The sequence below is a fragment of the Molothrus ater genome, chromosome 19 (genome assembly GCF_012460135.2).
Source record: "Molothrus ater isolate BHLD 08-10-18 breed brown headed cowbird chromosome 19, BPBGC_Mater_1.1, whole genome shotgun sequence".
Taxonomy (NCBI): domain Eukaryota; kingdom Metazoa; phylum Chordata; class Aves; order Passeriformes; family Icteridae; genus Molothrus; species Molothrus ater.
In genome coordinates this window covers 4,474,453-4,489,634 of record NC_050496.2, presented here as the reverse complement: position 1 = coordinate 4,489,634, position 15,182 = coordinate 4,474,453, and the positions used below count along the sequence as shown (strand labels likewise).

Genomic DNA, 15,182 nt, shown 5'->3' with positions numbered 1-15,182 from the left:
TCCATGTTTTGCTCTGTCCCTGTCGTAGCACAAAGTCAGATTCAAATCCATGGCACTGGCACTGCATCCCCATCTCCTGAGCCTATCTTTAGGAATTCTTATCATCTACTGCTGCTTCCAGAACTTGTAACCTCTGCTGCTTCATTTGATATTTAGAGAGGACTCACAAGAAAAATGATTCCTATGAACACTCACTTTTATGAGAAAAACTTTAGTTATATTATAGAGAAATAATTAAAAACCCAACATACCACTCAGTTGCCACAAGCAGAAGGTAGAAGACACCGCTGTACATTTTTCACCACCTCTGAGGTTGTGTTGGTCAGAAAACTTCCAGAGAAATGCAGACAGAAAAGGTTTCAATGCTGAGGGGGTTACTTTTTATACAGCCCTTATATCAAAATGTGATTCACCAACAAAAGCAAAGGCAGTAAAGGTGAAGCTGCTTTATTAAAACAGGAGCTGGTTGTGCCCCACACTTACTGAATTACTGCCCAAATTCCCCATAGGCACCAGGTAAAAAAACTTTCAGAACAATTTATTTCACCTTCCAGGGGAAATGATATCATCTAAACCAGATTGTTACCCACATGATTTTTGAACTTTGTTCCTTTGTTCTTATGGGGATAAATCCTGACTATTTTAAATTAATTCCCTGCCTGGCCACATCGGTTAAGAGATGGGAGGGACTGGAAGGGTGAGGCAGGAAGGAAGTAGTGGGGTTTTTGTTAGTGTTCTAACTTCAAAGCTGCTCTGGAAGCTCCTGCTTGCTCTCCTCTGGCAGGTATTAGTAAAGAATTTTGCCTTTGGTTCATTCTGAGAAATACCCCTGAGGAATTTATTTGAAATATTTGACATAGTTCACAAAAAATCCCAGAATGCCCCTGAACAGCACAGGAGGCAATACAAGGTGGAAAATAACTTAATAGATGGAAAAAGCACAGGGTTCATGGTGTGGGGAGGACAGACTCTTTCCCATCTATAACTATTCTCAATTTTTTTCCAAGAAAAGGACAGAGCAAACCCAACTCTTCTTTTGCAGAGACTTTAACAGCAAGGATGTGCTGGGACAAGCCCAACTCCCTGAACTGACACCAGCTCCAGAGGGGGAAACACCTGCAGTCGCATCATGGAGCACAGGGTTCACCAATTCCAGCAGCAACCTCATTTTAACAATCTGTAAAGAAATCTCAGATCTCCATCAAAGCTACCTGCACAGCCAGAAGGGAATTCTGCTCATTTTTATCTTCCCCTGCCTTCACCTCCCTCACCTATTAAAGTTCCTTTATCAGCTCATTCCAGATTTTTTTTTAAAAAACTGGATATCTGATGGATGTGGATGATGTCTTCAAGCTGAATTATCTGTCCCCAGGCTGAATTTTCCATTTGGGTAGTTGATCATGGAACACAAAAGTTCTTTTGTTCATTCTGTTGTAGAAGTTGTCTGATGGCTTCAGTTAGATTTACAAAAAGTGAGAAAACCCAGCCCAGGCACAGATAATCCAACTTGGATATCAAGGAGACGCTGTTTGTTGTGCACAGGGTGTGAGGTGGGGGTCTCCACAAATTGAGGGGCAAAAAGTTCCCTCTTTGCAGTAAAATTCATGTGAACCCACCCACCTAATTCATATTTGCTGCCTACCTAATGCATGTTTATTTGGGTGATGTAATTTTACTCAGTGCTTGATTTCTTTGGGTGAATCTCTGAGGACAAGAAGCCAAAGTTTGCCTTTTCTTCACTGAGCATCTTCTGTTGTAGAAGTTACCAGAGGTTACCTGATGACATCAGTTATGTTTACAAAAGGTGAGAAAATTCAGCCTGGGGACAGATAATTCAGCTTGAAGACATCATCCACATCCATCAGAGATCCTTTTTTTTTTTTTTTAATCTGGAATGAGCTGATAAAGGAACTTTAATAGGTGGGGGAGGTGAAGGCAGGGGAAGATAAAAATGAGCAGAATTCCCTTCTGGCTGTGCAGGTAGCTTTGATGGAGATCTGAGATTTCTTTACAGATTGTTAAAATGAGGTTTCTGCTGGAATTGGTGAACCCTGTGCTCCATGATGTGACTGCAGGTGTTTCCCCCTCTGGAGCTGGTGTCAGTTCAGGGAATGAACTGGGCTTGTCCAGCTTGCTGTTAAATATGTATTAGACAGTGAATTCATGTGAATTTTACTGTATAAAAGAGGTGACTTTTCACCTGTTTGATTTGTGGAAACCTCCCCTGTGCACAGAATAAACAATGCAGACTAAACAATGTGTCTCTGCTCAGGCAGACTCAATGTCTGTGGTGAGAGTGATGCTTTGTGCAGGCTGGCCTAGAGCAGAGGCTGGACAGAGTTACAGAATAAAGCAGGGATTTATTGAAAGGATCTCCTCCATGGATGCACCTTGGGCAGCACCAGAGCCCAGCCAGGGCTGCACCCAAGATGAACCAAAATGGTCCCAAAATGCACGGCCGGGCACGGGGTCTCTCGCTTGGATCAGTTCTGCTCCATTTGCATCTTGCAGTTCATTGTCCAATTCCAGCTTTAGCCCATCCAGTCCCATCCTTGTTTTTCTCTCTCCAGCCCACGGTGTTTGTGCTCTTGGGCTGAGATTTGGATCATTTGTCCTTGGTGCCCCAGCTGGAGCAGGAATTGTTTTGTCTCCCTGCTCTGTGCACAGAGCTCAGCATCCCCTCATATGAAGCTCAGACCCACAGAGAAAAGCAACACAGAATCTGAAAAGTAGAAAAGCCAAAACCTGAGGCATCAAAAGAGCTCCAAAGATGGGAGCCCTCAGAGCCCTCACAGGAGCCACAGTTCTGGTGATTTTTGAAGGTGTTTTGAAAGAGCTCAAGACAGGACCTCTGAGCTGGTTTTGATGATGGGGTTGATTTTCTTATCTCCTACATAGGCAGGAAGGGTGAGTTTGGTTCACATCTTCACAGCATGGTCAGAAGGTAAGACCCTCAGTTACAAGACCTTTTAAGGATTTATTATCCAATAAAACATTGCCAACAGGGGTATTGATATTTTTGACCCAATCCTTAAATATTTTGTCTTATGGACTCATGCTACAGTGTGAGCTTTCTTAGCTAATCATGTTACGGCACACAAACCTACAGTACTGCACTCTAAACTCCTTGTTTACCTCTGTAACTACTTTTATTTTTAAATCTTAAACTCCAAAACTCTAAACTTTCTTCCACTTAACATGTCTCTGCTTTAGACTACAAATCCACATTCGAGCACCTAAATTTGAAGCCCTTTTCCAAGCTCTCAAATCGAATCCTGTGTTTAATTCTGTCAGGAAAATTAATCCACAAACATCAGAGGTTTATGTGCAAAAAGGAGACAGAGGAGTCCTTTTACCTTATTCAATTAAAGGCAGAGGCCATGGGGCATTCCCCTGGGGTCTCTCAAGTTTTTGGAGGATGCAGCCTCCTTTTTATCCCAATTTCCCTCTCTCTTTCCCCATTTCTGAGATACTTGAGAGGTTCAGACTTTCTGAAATTCCTGATACCAGAGATTCCCCTCTAATGTACAACCCTCCCTTTTAATTTTTAATTCTTATGGAATTTAGGATTTTTCCCCATTGTTTCTTTCATCTTTCAATATCCAATTCCATTTACCAGCAAACCTACAGTTTGTTTGTGTAAAAAATGTGTATTTTATGATTGGCTTTTCACAAATATTAAAATGAATATTATATGTGTTGTGTTAGAAAGTAATGCTGTATTAATTCTCTTAAGTACTGTGTTAAATATAGTTTTAGGTTATAACATAATGTTAAAATAGAAACTATGCTATGTAAGATACTTTTTTTAAAGAGAGGACTCACACGAGATAGCAGCCACAGGACGCCTGAATCTTTCAGAGAAAAAGAATTTATTGCTCCATTATCAGAAGAAACGAACTTCTGAACTTCTTCCTCCCTCGAAAGCACTGTTAGGATTAGAAGGAAGAAGCTGATGATGACCAGACAGAATCCTGTGTTTGAATGGAATTTATGCATCATGTATGAGGTGTATGAATATGCACAGGTTATTGTTTTTAAGGGTTAATCCTCCGTTAACGTGGGTCCTTTTTCAGGCTTATTTTGCCCAGAAAGCAGTACCTGGACGTCCATAACTCTTTGTTTTGCTTGTTTCATATTGTCCTAATTCAAATTGTCCAAATTATTATTACTCTAATTGTATTACTATTTTTAGAACAATTTTATTACTATTAAACTTTTAAATTTTTAAAAACAAGTGATTGGCGTTTTTCACAGTCCTAATCCTAATTTGTCCAAACTTTATTGTTTCATATTGTCCTAATTCAAATTGTCCAAATTATTATTATTCTAATTATATTACTCTTTTTATAATCATTTTATTACTATTAAACTTCTAAAATTTTAAAAACAAGTGATTGGCGTTTTTCACAGTCCTAATCCTAATTTGTCCAAACTTTATTGTTTCATATTGTCCTAATTCAAATTGTCCAAATTATTATTATTCTAATTATATTACTCTTTTTATAATCATTTTATTACTATTAAACTTTTAAAATTTTAAAAACAAGTGATTGGCATTTTTCACATTTGTAAAAGCAAATATCTTTTTCCATCCATCACTCAGTGCAATCCTCCCCATTATTTCTTTTATCTCTCAGTGCTGGTTTTGTGTACCAGCAGACCCACAGCTGTTTGTGAGGACAAACCCGTCACTGCTCTCAGTTCTCATGAGGGGATGGCTGTGCTGAGGGGATGGCTGTGCTGGGCTCACAGGCCCAAAGTTCTGAGACTTCCGAGAGTTTCCGGCCTGCGCCACCATCGCCATGAGGGCGGGGGGGCCTCGCCTCAGGCAGCACAGCGTGACGTCATCTGCAGCGCCTGACGTCATCCATGGCGCCTGACGTCACTCACCGCGCACGCGCGCTGCCGGTAACGGCCGTCCCGGCGCGTCTCCAGCCAGCCCCGCCCCCGCCACGGCGCGATACGGATGCCGCACAAGGACAATCCGAGCCCGTCCCGCGTGGCCCTACGGGAGCCCCGTGGGGACATGTCAGCCCAAAGGCGATCGTCGCTCGTTGCCATGGCAGCGCGGCCCGCGGCCGTGGGGAGCCCGTAGTGTCACTGTCCCCTCACGGGCACCCCCTCACCCCTCTCAAGGGGACCCCGCAGTACTGTTGGAAATCACACCAGTTTAAAATTTTATGTATAATTTTAATCAAAGGGTTTTGTTTGCTTTTGCCCCGGGAAAAAGAATTTTAAGTTTCTTTCTAGGGCATTGTTCCTAGGTGGGGTCTGATGAACTCAGCACACCAACAGCCTGGGAGTACCCAAAAGATAAAGGGACATAAGCGCCATCTACAACATCTACCCTAGACCTGGCAGAGTTGGAGACATCTCCAGAAAGACCGGTAAGAAAACCAAGGAATGAAGATCTAATTAATATTGGAATTGAAGAAATCCAGATCCAATAGGAGACCAAATACTAAGAACTACTTGGGACCAATCAACACTGACCCAATTCATTTCTATGAGTTTTGACTGCATAAAAGATCTGAAAAATCTAGTTAAAGCCATGTGCCATGAAATGATTCTCTGTACACCTGGGCTATGTGAGGATGAGATGATTTCTGTGGTACATCCTGGCCAGAACAACATCCTGGCCAGAAAATAAAGCAATGCCTTGACTGTCTAACTTAAAAAACGTTGTTGGAGGGTTTTTGTTTTTCCTGCAGTTCTGGTGACAGTGCTGTCGTCCCCTCATGGGGACACTGAGTGCAGACACTGCATCATGGGGACCCCCAGTGTCACTGTCCCCTCATGAGGGACCCCTCACTGCCATTATCCTGTCATCAAGACCCCCCCCCAGTGTCACTGTCCCCTCATGAGGACCCCTTGCTGCCATTATCCTGTCATGGGGACCCCCAGTGTTGCTGTACCCTCACTGCCATTATCCTGTCATAGGGACCCCCCCCAGTACTGCCATCCCCTCATGAGGGACCCCCAGTGTCACTGTCCCCTCATGAGGGACCCCTCACTGCTCTTATCCTGTCATGGGGGACCCCAGTACCAGCATTCCCTCATGAGGGACCCCCCGTGTCACTGTCCCCTTATGAGGGACCCCTCACTGCCATTATCCTGTCATCGAGACCCCCCCAGTGTCACTGTCCCCTCATGAGGACCCCTTGCTGCCATTGTCCTGTCATGGAGACCTGCAGTACCGCCATCCCCTCATGAGGGACCCCCCAGTGTCACTGTCCCCTCATGAGGACTCCTCACTGCCATTATCCCCCATAGGCACCCCCCAGTACTCCTTCCCCTCATGAGGGACCCCCAGTGTCACTGTCCCCTCATGAGGGACCCCTCACTGCTATTATCCTGTCATGGGGGACCCCAGTACCGCCATTCCCTCATGAGGGACCCCCAGTGTTGCTGTTCTCTCATGGGGACCCCTCACTGCCATTATCCTGTCATGGGGACCCCCATTGTCAGTGTCCCCTCCTGAGGGACCCCCAGTGTCCCTGTCTCCTCTTGAGGGACCCCCCACTGCCATTAACCTGTCATGGGGACCCCCCAGTACTGCCATCCCCTCATGAGGGACCCCCAGTGCTGCCATCGTGTCCTGGGGACCCCCAGTGCCTTTGCCCCTGACAAGGATCCCCCAGTGCCACCATCCCCTTTTGGGGTGGAATTAGGTGACCTCTAAGGTCACTTCAAAACAAATGAGTCCGCAATGGGTTCTGTGATTCTGCAGTTATTTAGAGGATGATCCCAGAAGGGGAGATGCTGCTGCAGCAGCTGGCGGCATTTCCTCTATGAAGGGAAATCCCACCACAGCCACTGGTGACATTTCCTGTATAAATATTGATGAGTCCAGGAGGAGAAGCACCTCAGAAGCTGCCCAGCCAAATCAGGACATACCCCATGGCTGCAGGTCATCTCCACAAGGCTGTGTCCAGCAGGATGCTCTTCATTACAGCCTTGCCAATGCACATGGAGGAATGCCCTGCTCAAAACCTATGGGTTTTACATCTTGACGCCCCTTCCTTTCATGTCTTGGGCAAAGAGAGGCTTTTTATTTATCTTTTCTCTTATCTTAATTTCTTTCTTAAATCTTAAATAGCAGGTTTTTCACCACTGTCCTGTTATCAGCAGCATCTGAACATTTTAGTAATGATGCTGGGAGCTGGTGTGGACAGGACAGGGTTAATCCCAGCTGCTGTCCCTTGCACAGTGTTCTCACTGCTGCCATTCTGTGAAGCTGAAGGGTTTGAGGATATTTTTTTTTGTGCCCCAGAAGTGTTCCTATTCAGAGAAGAAGCAAGCATAACATAAGAAATATAAAAATATTTTGGAAATAAACTGTGAAGTCTGCAAGACAAAGACTAAAAATCAACTACACTTTATCTCTGCTTGCTTTCATGAAGAGTTTTGGAAGATCCTGATTTTTTTAAATTAGGGACAAGCCCCATATAGTTTTTCTACATTTCTCCCTGCTTGACAAAGGAAACTGTGTCATAGGGACACAGCAAGCTAGAGTGATATTTCACATCATGGAACTACTTTTCCCACTTAATTCATTCATGTTGAATAAGAAGAGGTAATTTTCAGACATTACATTTAAATTAAGTCATGATTGGTAGTAAAACCAGCTTGATCTCATTATAAATATGCCTTAGCCTAAGTGAAAACAATTAGAAGATAAAATGATTCTTAAAAGTCTAACTGTCTGATGTTCTAGAACACACTGTACTGGGAGACAGCGACCAGATAATGAGATATTAGGTTTCTTGGACTGAAGAGGATTACACAAAATAAAGCAAAACTAATTTTTTAAGTGATCATTCCCTAAAACTGGGGCAGAAAATGTTGCCTCCCTTAGTGAGCAGTTACTAAAACCAGGAAAATCCTTCCTGATAAGAAAGTATTTAACAGGATTTCATAGGAGAGATAAGCACACCAGAAGACATTTAGCTATAATTAGGAATGCTCATTGATTTACTCTATTCAAACCACCAAGGGCTGCTCAAGGCTGTTCAAAATACTTGACAAAATCACAGAGATTTCCTAAGTATGTAGTTTCCCACATAATTTTGCATGAGAAGAGCAGGATCTGAGGTGGACACAACCATCCTTGTGATAAACCCAGCAGCTTTTCTCTGCTCCTTGCACCAGTGTCAGGAGATGTTTGTGTTTCCAGTTTGGAGCTTGCTGCTGCTTCCTCAGGCGTGAGGATGATCTCAGTGAGGTCAGCCAGAACCAGCTCGGGCTGGTTTCAAAGCCAGCCTGAAGGAGGAGGATGAAGTGTTCCTTCCAGGGAGATGAGGGGCAGCATGCCCTGATCAGAGCACTGATGCCTTGCTCTTGGTGTTTGTTTTCTAACTGTAGGGCTGGAGGCCTCCCTGCCAAGAGAGGGAGGCAGTCTCCATCTTTGGAGCTTTTCAAGACCCAACAGGAAAAAGCCCTGAGTAACCCACCTTGGTCTCACAGCTTTTAGGAGGAGGTTGGACTACAGGACCCTTCAACCTGAGTTATTCTATTATTTTCATCCATTTTACACCTATCATCTTTGGTTTTCTTCAGATGTCAAACTGAGAAAGACTAGGCTTGAAAGTTCATTTGCATAAAGGGTGGCCAGAAAAAAAGTGAGTTTAACTGCTTTGTAGGACTGAGACATTTGACCCAGCCAGAAAGAGGTAAAAAAATCTCTGTACGAGATGATAGCTCTACAAAGAAAAATTATTAAAAGGCTGAGGAATTACAAGTCTTTTGAAATACATATCACAGGCCTATATGTGTTTGCAAAACAATCTGGAACTGCAAAATAACTACTGAGACATTTTTAAAGCACTACAGCCTCCAGTGTCCTGCAGAACAAGGGCCAAGATGGCTTTTGGGCACAACCTCCCCTGGCTGCAGGGTTAGATATCATACAGCCTGAGCTGCTCCTTCATGTCCCCTTCTGACATCTCTCCAAAGGTGTCACTTTTTTCCTTCATCAGTCTGAAGATGGCAGCCAGCTGCTCTCTCTGAACCCTGTTGAGAAGAAAGGAGAAGTAGGAATAGCCAGGCCAGGAGCAAGAACATCACTGTCAAATGAAACATGGAGCCAAAGGCAGGTCACTGTGCAAACCTTACTGGCTGCAGGTAATCTGTCTGTGTGAGATAAGGCAGAGATAGCCTCTGGTTCTCCTTCCTCCCCCTTCCCATCTATCCCATCACCCTGCATGTTCCTCTGCAGCTCCCTAAACGTGGAGATAAACCAGCCTGCTTTAACACTGGCTTTGGAGCTCCTTAGGGCTTATCTATGCTCAAACTTTCAGGATAACTTGACATATGGAATTTTATAAGACCAACATGTCCCAATTTAGCAGACTCCATAACAAACCTGGATTAAGATTCAACAGCCCAGTGTGCTTTCCTTCTGTAATGAGAGGATGTAGATACAGAATAATTCAGGAATAGCTATTAAATTTTAGATGCATAACCTAACTTAAAACTAGACAGCAGACTACCTCCCAGTGTGGACATGATTTTAATCAGCCACTGGAAGATAAGATCAGGGATAGGAATTTGCTTTGATTCAAGTTTGTCTGCCAATGTCCAATGGTGAGATGGACCCAGGTAGCCAGTCCAGCAGTGAGGTGGTCCCTGTGTAGGCAGAGGCTGACCAGTGGAACACCTAGCTCAGATTTTTAATCCCCAGGCAGTCCCATAGTAGATGATTAACATCCTTCTCCCCTGACAGAAGATCTCTTGATTTTCCCCCACCCTGAACCAGTTAACCATTGTGCATCCCATGAAGGTTGGTATCAGTGACAGGGCTTTATTTATAAGAGGATTGATACTGCTCATCTCTGGGGGGTACAGGGGGTGGGCAGCACAGGAGTGCCATTTGTTGGCAGGTAGCTCATGAACTGATGTAACTGCACAAAATTCCCTTTTGGGGCAAGATGAATGTGCACATGGCCCCAGGCAGGGCTGGCTGAGGGATGGAATGTTCCCACTGCCAGACTCCAACCTGCTGGGGATCAGGCTGCTCTCTTGCCCAGCACATCTCATTCCTGACTCTCCTGTGGCAGATGGAAAGAACTAATGGAGGTGTGGTGCTTTATGGCTGTGACAGGGCAGATGAAGTTCTGTTATTTCAAGGCTCATTTTGTCCCTGCATGAGCGTGAGGCCAGAACTCAGTGACAGCTCAGAGCACAGACCTGCCACAATCCCAGCTCCTCCTGCTTGCTCAGCACCTCCCATGGGCTAAAAACACAGAATCTGCCTTTTACTCCCACGTGGTCACCCTGTCAAGAGTCCTCTTTCCTGCCACAACCAGCTTCCCACACAGGACTTTAAACCATTTAATTAATCCATTTAAATGCACGCCACTGGATAACCTGGGGTAGTCTTCCTGCAAGGCCAGTGTGGACAAGCTATCATCTGTTCCAGTAACAGGAGGGGCAGTAATAACTATTGACAGGCAAAACCAGGGCACAATCTTTGCTTGAAAGGACAGCATCAACACACCAGCAGCCACCACACCAGGAACAAGATCAGAGGAAGGTGGCCAGGAATGAGCAGAGGAACCTTCTTCCCATGCTCCTGAGCTCCTTCTCTGCGTTTTCCCCTCTCCTGGGCTAAGCCCCAGCAGCAGCAGGAGCAGCAGCCTGTTCTCTCAGCACTGCTGAAGCAAACAGGGCAGGAAAAAAGCAGATCCTGGCTAAAGCAAGCTCATTTGCCAGTTCTTTTCCATTGCCATTAAAATGCAACAGTCCTACAGCCAAACAAATCCCGATAATGATGTGGGATCTTTTGTTTATGGAAGCCTGGATTTGTTTGCCTCTTCTGTAATGTTTTATGCTCACAGGAAGAGCATCCAGCTGCCCTTTCCAGATGAGAAGAAGGGAAGCAGGGTCATGAGTGATCAATATTTTATTTTAGATCACCACTGGGCACCACAGGGCACGTTGCCAGTCTGGTGTGGAGAAATTCAATACACAGCTTGGCCTCCTGTGTCTTCAGTGCATCCCAGCTGGGAGTGCTCACACAGGTCTGCATCCCTCACTCCTTATTTCACAGACATCAGTGCTGCTGAAACCTCTCCAAAGCCCCATTTCCTTGTCTCCAAAATCAGGATCACAGACAATATTCACTCTCTTTTTTTGAAGCACAACATCAATGCATTTTGGCTCTCCCCTCAACTTTAAATATCATGACTGTGCATTTGGAAAATAGAAAAAAGAGCTGTTACTGCTGTTACTTCTCTGCACTACACAATCTACTACAAAAGGACAGCAAAACAAAGATAAAGAGAGAAAAGAGCCTGGGAAGGAAGAGTAAGGCACCACAAACATGAAACTGTCTTTGAAGAGGAGCTTCTCCTATCAGAGGCGACCTTGCAAAACAACCTTGTAGGGATCCAGCTTGGTTTGCTTTTGGGTATTTTTTTGGATGAGTTCAGATCAAACATACACCATTCACAAATAAAATCATTCTCTCTTCTCATAAATGCTGTCCTCAAAACCACTTGGATTCAGGAGGTCAAACAGGATTTTACTTATTGCTAACAAAATAGATTAATGAAGGATTTTTGAAGCAGCCTAATTCTTCTTCATAGGCAATTACATTTGAATACTTAGCTCTCTTAGGCTCTTTTCAGACATTTCAGTCCAAGACTTTTAGTTAGCTGGAGGTTTGGGGCAGTGAGCCATAGGTATGTCAGAGATATGGGGTTTAGTGTCCACAGCAGCTGAAATCCTGGGCAGAGCATTGGGAATGTTGTTGATTGCTCAGCAGCCAAACAAGAGCAGGAATGCAACACTGCATTGCTTCAGCAGAAAAAGGGGACTATCCCTGATTTTCCCTCTGATCATTTATGGGAATGTAATCATTTATGGGATAAAAGTCATAGTAGGGCAGAATGTACTTCTAAGATTTTCAACACAAATCTCTTGAGGAAGAAGTTACAAGCTGCTGGAGGTAGGGAGAACAAGCACAAACCAAATAAACTATTCAAAGGTTTATTGGACCAAACAAAGGCAATTTTTACAGATTCAAGCCACTAGAATTACAGTCCTTTGTATAAGAGCCACCATCAGATACAAAACAAACAAAACCAAACAAAAGTAAAAAATACCCAGACAGCCATTTGAGTTGAAGAAAGAGTTTGACTTGCTGCCACTAGCAAAAATCTGGACTTAACTACCGACTTTGCTGGATGTACATATTGCCATGTAACTTAAACACAACGGATATAAGGCATTCTTTGCATAGTTGGGTGCTTGGGACACAGTCAGCCAGCCAGTACAGAGGAGAGACAGCGGCTGCACCAGCGGGATGTTGAAGCAGAGGGTCCAGATGTGCCTTAATTCATATGCAAACCACTGAACACGCTTGCAGTTGTCGGCTGGGAGGGGGCAGCCCAGCCTCTTCTAAAGCTGAAGCCTCCTGCTGTTCTTTAAACGAGCCCATTTAGGAAGAGTTTGCCAACCCCAGGCGCTGGAAAGGACAACTGTGTACAAGGTTTCAAGTATTGTCTGCATAGGAATTAAAAAGGAAAAAAAAAAGCAGCCTGTTGGGTTCCTGATATGTTTGCAGTGTTAGCCAAGAGGCAGTGACAGAGAAGCTTTGGAGGACACATCCCCACCCAGCCTGGTGTTTCTACAACATCACTAAAGGACTTGGACCCTCTTCTCTCTCAAAAACCAGCTGGGTTTGATTTAAAACCAAGTACGTGCCCAGCCAAATTCATCTGCTCTGTGTGACAGAGCTGAGGGGCAACGCTGAGCTCTGGCTCCCATGGACCAGCAAAAGAAGAGGGCACTGGAACAGCCAGCAGGCAGAGGAAGGGGAGTGGGCCTCTCCCAGGACCTCCGCTATCTCATGCTGAGCCAGAGGGAACCCCTGATGCCATAGCTGCCTCCTTGGGTCTCTCCTCTTGGGAGCTGGAGTAGGGAAAGTGAGGATGCAGATAATAACAGCAGCCAAAGTGTGGCCTCTCCACCACAAGCAGAACAGCTAAACAATCAAACTTCATCACTTCTTGAGTATCCTGTGTACCTACAGAATCAGCTCTCTGCTAAAGTAACTACAGAAGCAAGATTTGAGTCAGCCCAGCCATCGTCTGCCATCCCTCACATAGACCCCACTTTGTCCCTCCAGCCCTTGGAGTAAAGCAGCTTTGTACAACACTGGAAATCACAGGCAGTTACCACCCCCCAGCAACAAAGAGGAGTTTGACCCCAGGACAAAACAACTTGAGATCCTGGTACAAGGTCCCAGCTGGTCTGAGAGCAGAGCTATGGTTTGCCCACCCCAGGAAAGGAACAACATGGATTTCATGGCCTAATATATGAAGCCAATACAACTAATAGACTTGTTGCATATTTAGTGTTCACTTTGGGTTTTGTTTGGAGGAGAGGGAGGAAGGTTCTTCCCAGTCCCCCAAACACAACTCAAGTCACTGCTTGGGCCCAGCCCCAGCCCGTGGAGCCACACAATAGGATATCCTCAAACTTGACAGGAGTTTTTGAAGAACTCAACTTCAGACCAAGAGGGAATCCCAAGTTTTGAGGGCTTATGGGTTTCTCTTATGGGTGTGTTTGGTTGTTTTTGGTATTTCTCTCAAGCCTTTAATGATGCCAAGGGATGCCTTTAGGAGGAGGCTAGGGACAACTTCATATAGTCTTCAGGTCTGCAAAGAGAAACAGGGAGAGAAATCATTTCAGTCATTTCACTCCTCAGGTTGGTTCATTATTATTCACACAAACGAGCAGGGAGAGCCCTCGGTGTGTGTGTTGGGGGGAAGGCAAGGCAGCTTCCCCCTCAGGGCAGGACAAGCTCCTGTTTGCAAACCTCATGCTTCTAAGAAGGATTTTGCTTCATCAACTGCAGCAGGATAGTCGAAACCCAATCGGAAGTGCAAATCCTCTTGTCTGGCACCAAGCTAAGTTACAACCCTTCTGAGCTACTAATAAGAACTGGAGAAGCCAAACTAATTAACTCCAAGGGTTACTGCCTCACTGTCCTGTGCAGAGCCTTCTGGGGCTGCTGGCACCCTTGACCAGCCCAGATTGCTCTTCCCACCTGCAGCCAGATGAACCAGGAACAAGTGCTGATTTCACAGGGTGGTGTGCTTGAACTGCTCGACCTTTCTCAATCTCTCTACAGATGGGTCTGTTCAAGGGAAGGAGGTAAAATCCCCAGACTCCCTGCAGGTCACTTCCTTGTGATGGGAAGCTCTCCCAGTGTCCCAGGAAAGGAGGGTGAGATGTGTTTAATGTGTGGGGACATCCAGGCACTCCCTCCACGTAGCAGAGCAAGGGTCTAAAAAATGTGATCCCTTGTTCTCAGCTGGAATCTTCCAAACACTCTGGCCTCAATCTCATGGGTGAACCACCCACATCAGGAAAAAGCTGGCCCAAGGCTGGACAGCTGCCCAGAGACTTGCACTGGGGTAGAGGGAAGCTACAACACACATCACCTACCCTACAAACACATTCAGACACACTCCAGCCTTATTCCTCCTGGATTCAGTTGGATTCATGGTCCATAACACCTGAGCCATGTTTGGAAGTCCCCTACTCCTGCCAGCCACAGCGTGAGGGTGAGGAAAAGCCTCAGTTCTTCCTCACTCTTCTGCAAAATCTTGCCTTGTCCAGCAGCCTTGTGACTGGCTGGTGACCCGGATCCGGGATGGGAGATCATCCCCTGGCACTGGGGTTACTGGAGCTGGATGGGAGACCATCCCCTGGCACTGGGGTTACTGGATCCCAGATGGGAGATCATCCCATGGCACTGGGGTTACTGGAGCCTGGGTGGGAAACTATCCCATGGCACTGGGGTTACTGGATCCCAGATGGGAGACCATCCCCTGGCACTGGGGTTGCTGGATCCCAGATGGGAGACCATCCCCTGGCACTGGGGGTACTGGAGCTGGATGGGAGACCATCCCATGGCACTGGGGTTACTGGATCCCAGATGGGAGACCATCCCCTGGCACTGGGGTGTTACTGGAGCTGGATGGGAGATCATCCCCTGGCACTGGGGTTACTGGAGCCTGGATGGGAGACCATCCCCTGGCACTGGGGTTACTGGATCCCAGATGGGAGACCATCCCCTGGCACTGGGGTTACTGGATCCCAGATGGGAGACCATCCCCTGGCACTGGGGTTACTGGATCCCAGATGGGAAACCATCCCCTGGCACT

General features: G+C 45.7%; 1 protein-coding gene across 7 annotated transcripts in view; it reads right to left on the bottom strand.

Moving 5' to 3' along the window:
* Window positions 1–8,700: 8,700 nt before the first annotated feature.
* Window positions 8,701–15,182, bottom strand: part of MXRA7 (matrix remodeling associated 7) — a 29,990-nt gene continuing 23,508 nt past the window's right edge. For 4 of the 7 annotated variants that reach the window (XM_036394640.2, XM_036394641.2, XM_036394643.2 and 1 more), the window contains one exon: window positions 11,979–13,667. Coding sequence is in view for 3 of the 7 variants with exons in the window: in XM_036394642.2 (XP_036250535.1) it covers window positions 13,628–13,667 (40 nt within the window). In the remaining 4 variants the exon portion in view is untranslated. Of the gene's footprint in view, window positions 9,016–11,978; window positions 13,668–15,182 lie in introns of those variants that run through there. The other 3 variants (XM_036394644.2, XM_036394639.2, XR_004981314.2) reach the window with 2 other exon arrangements.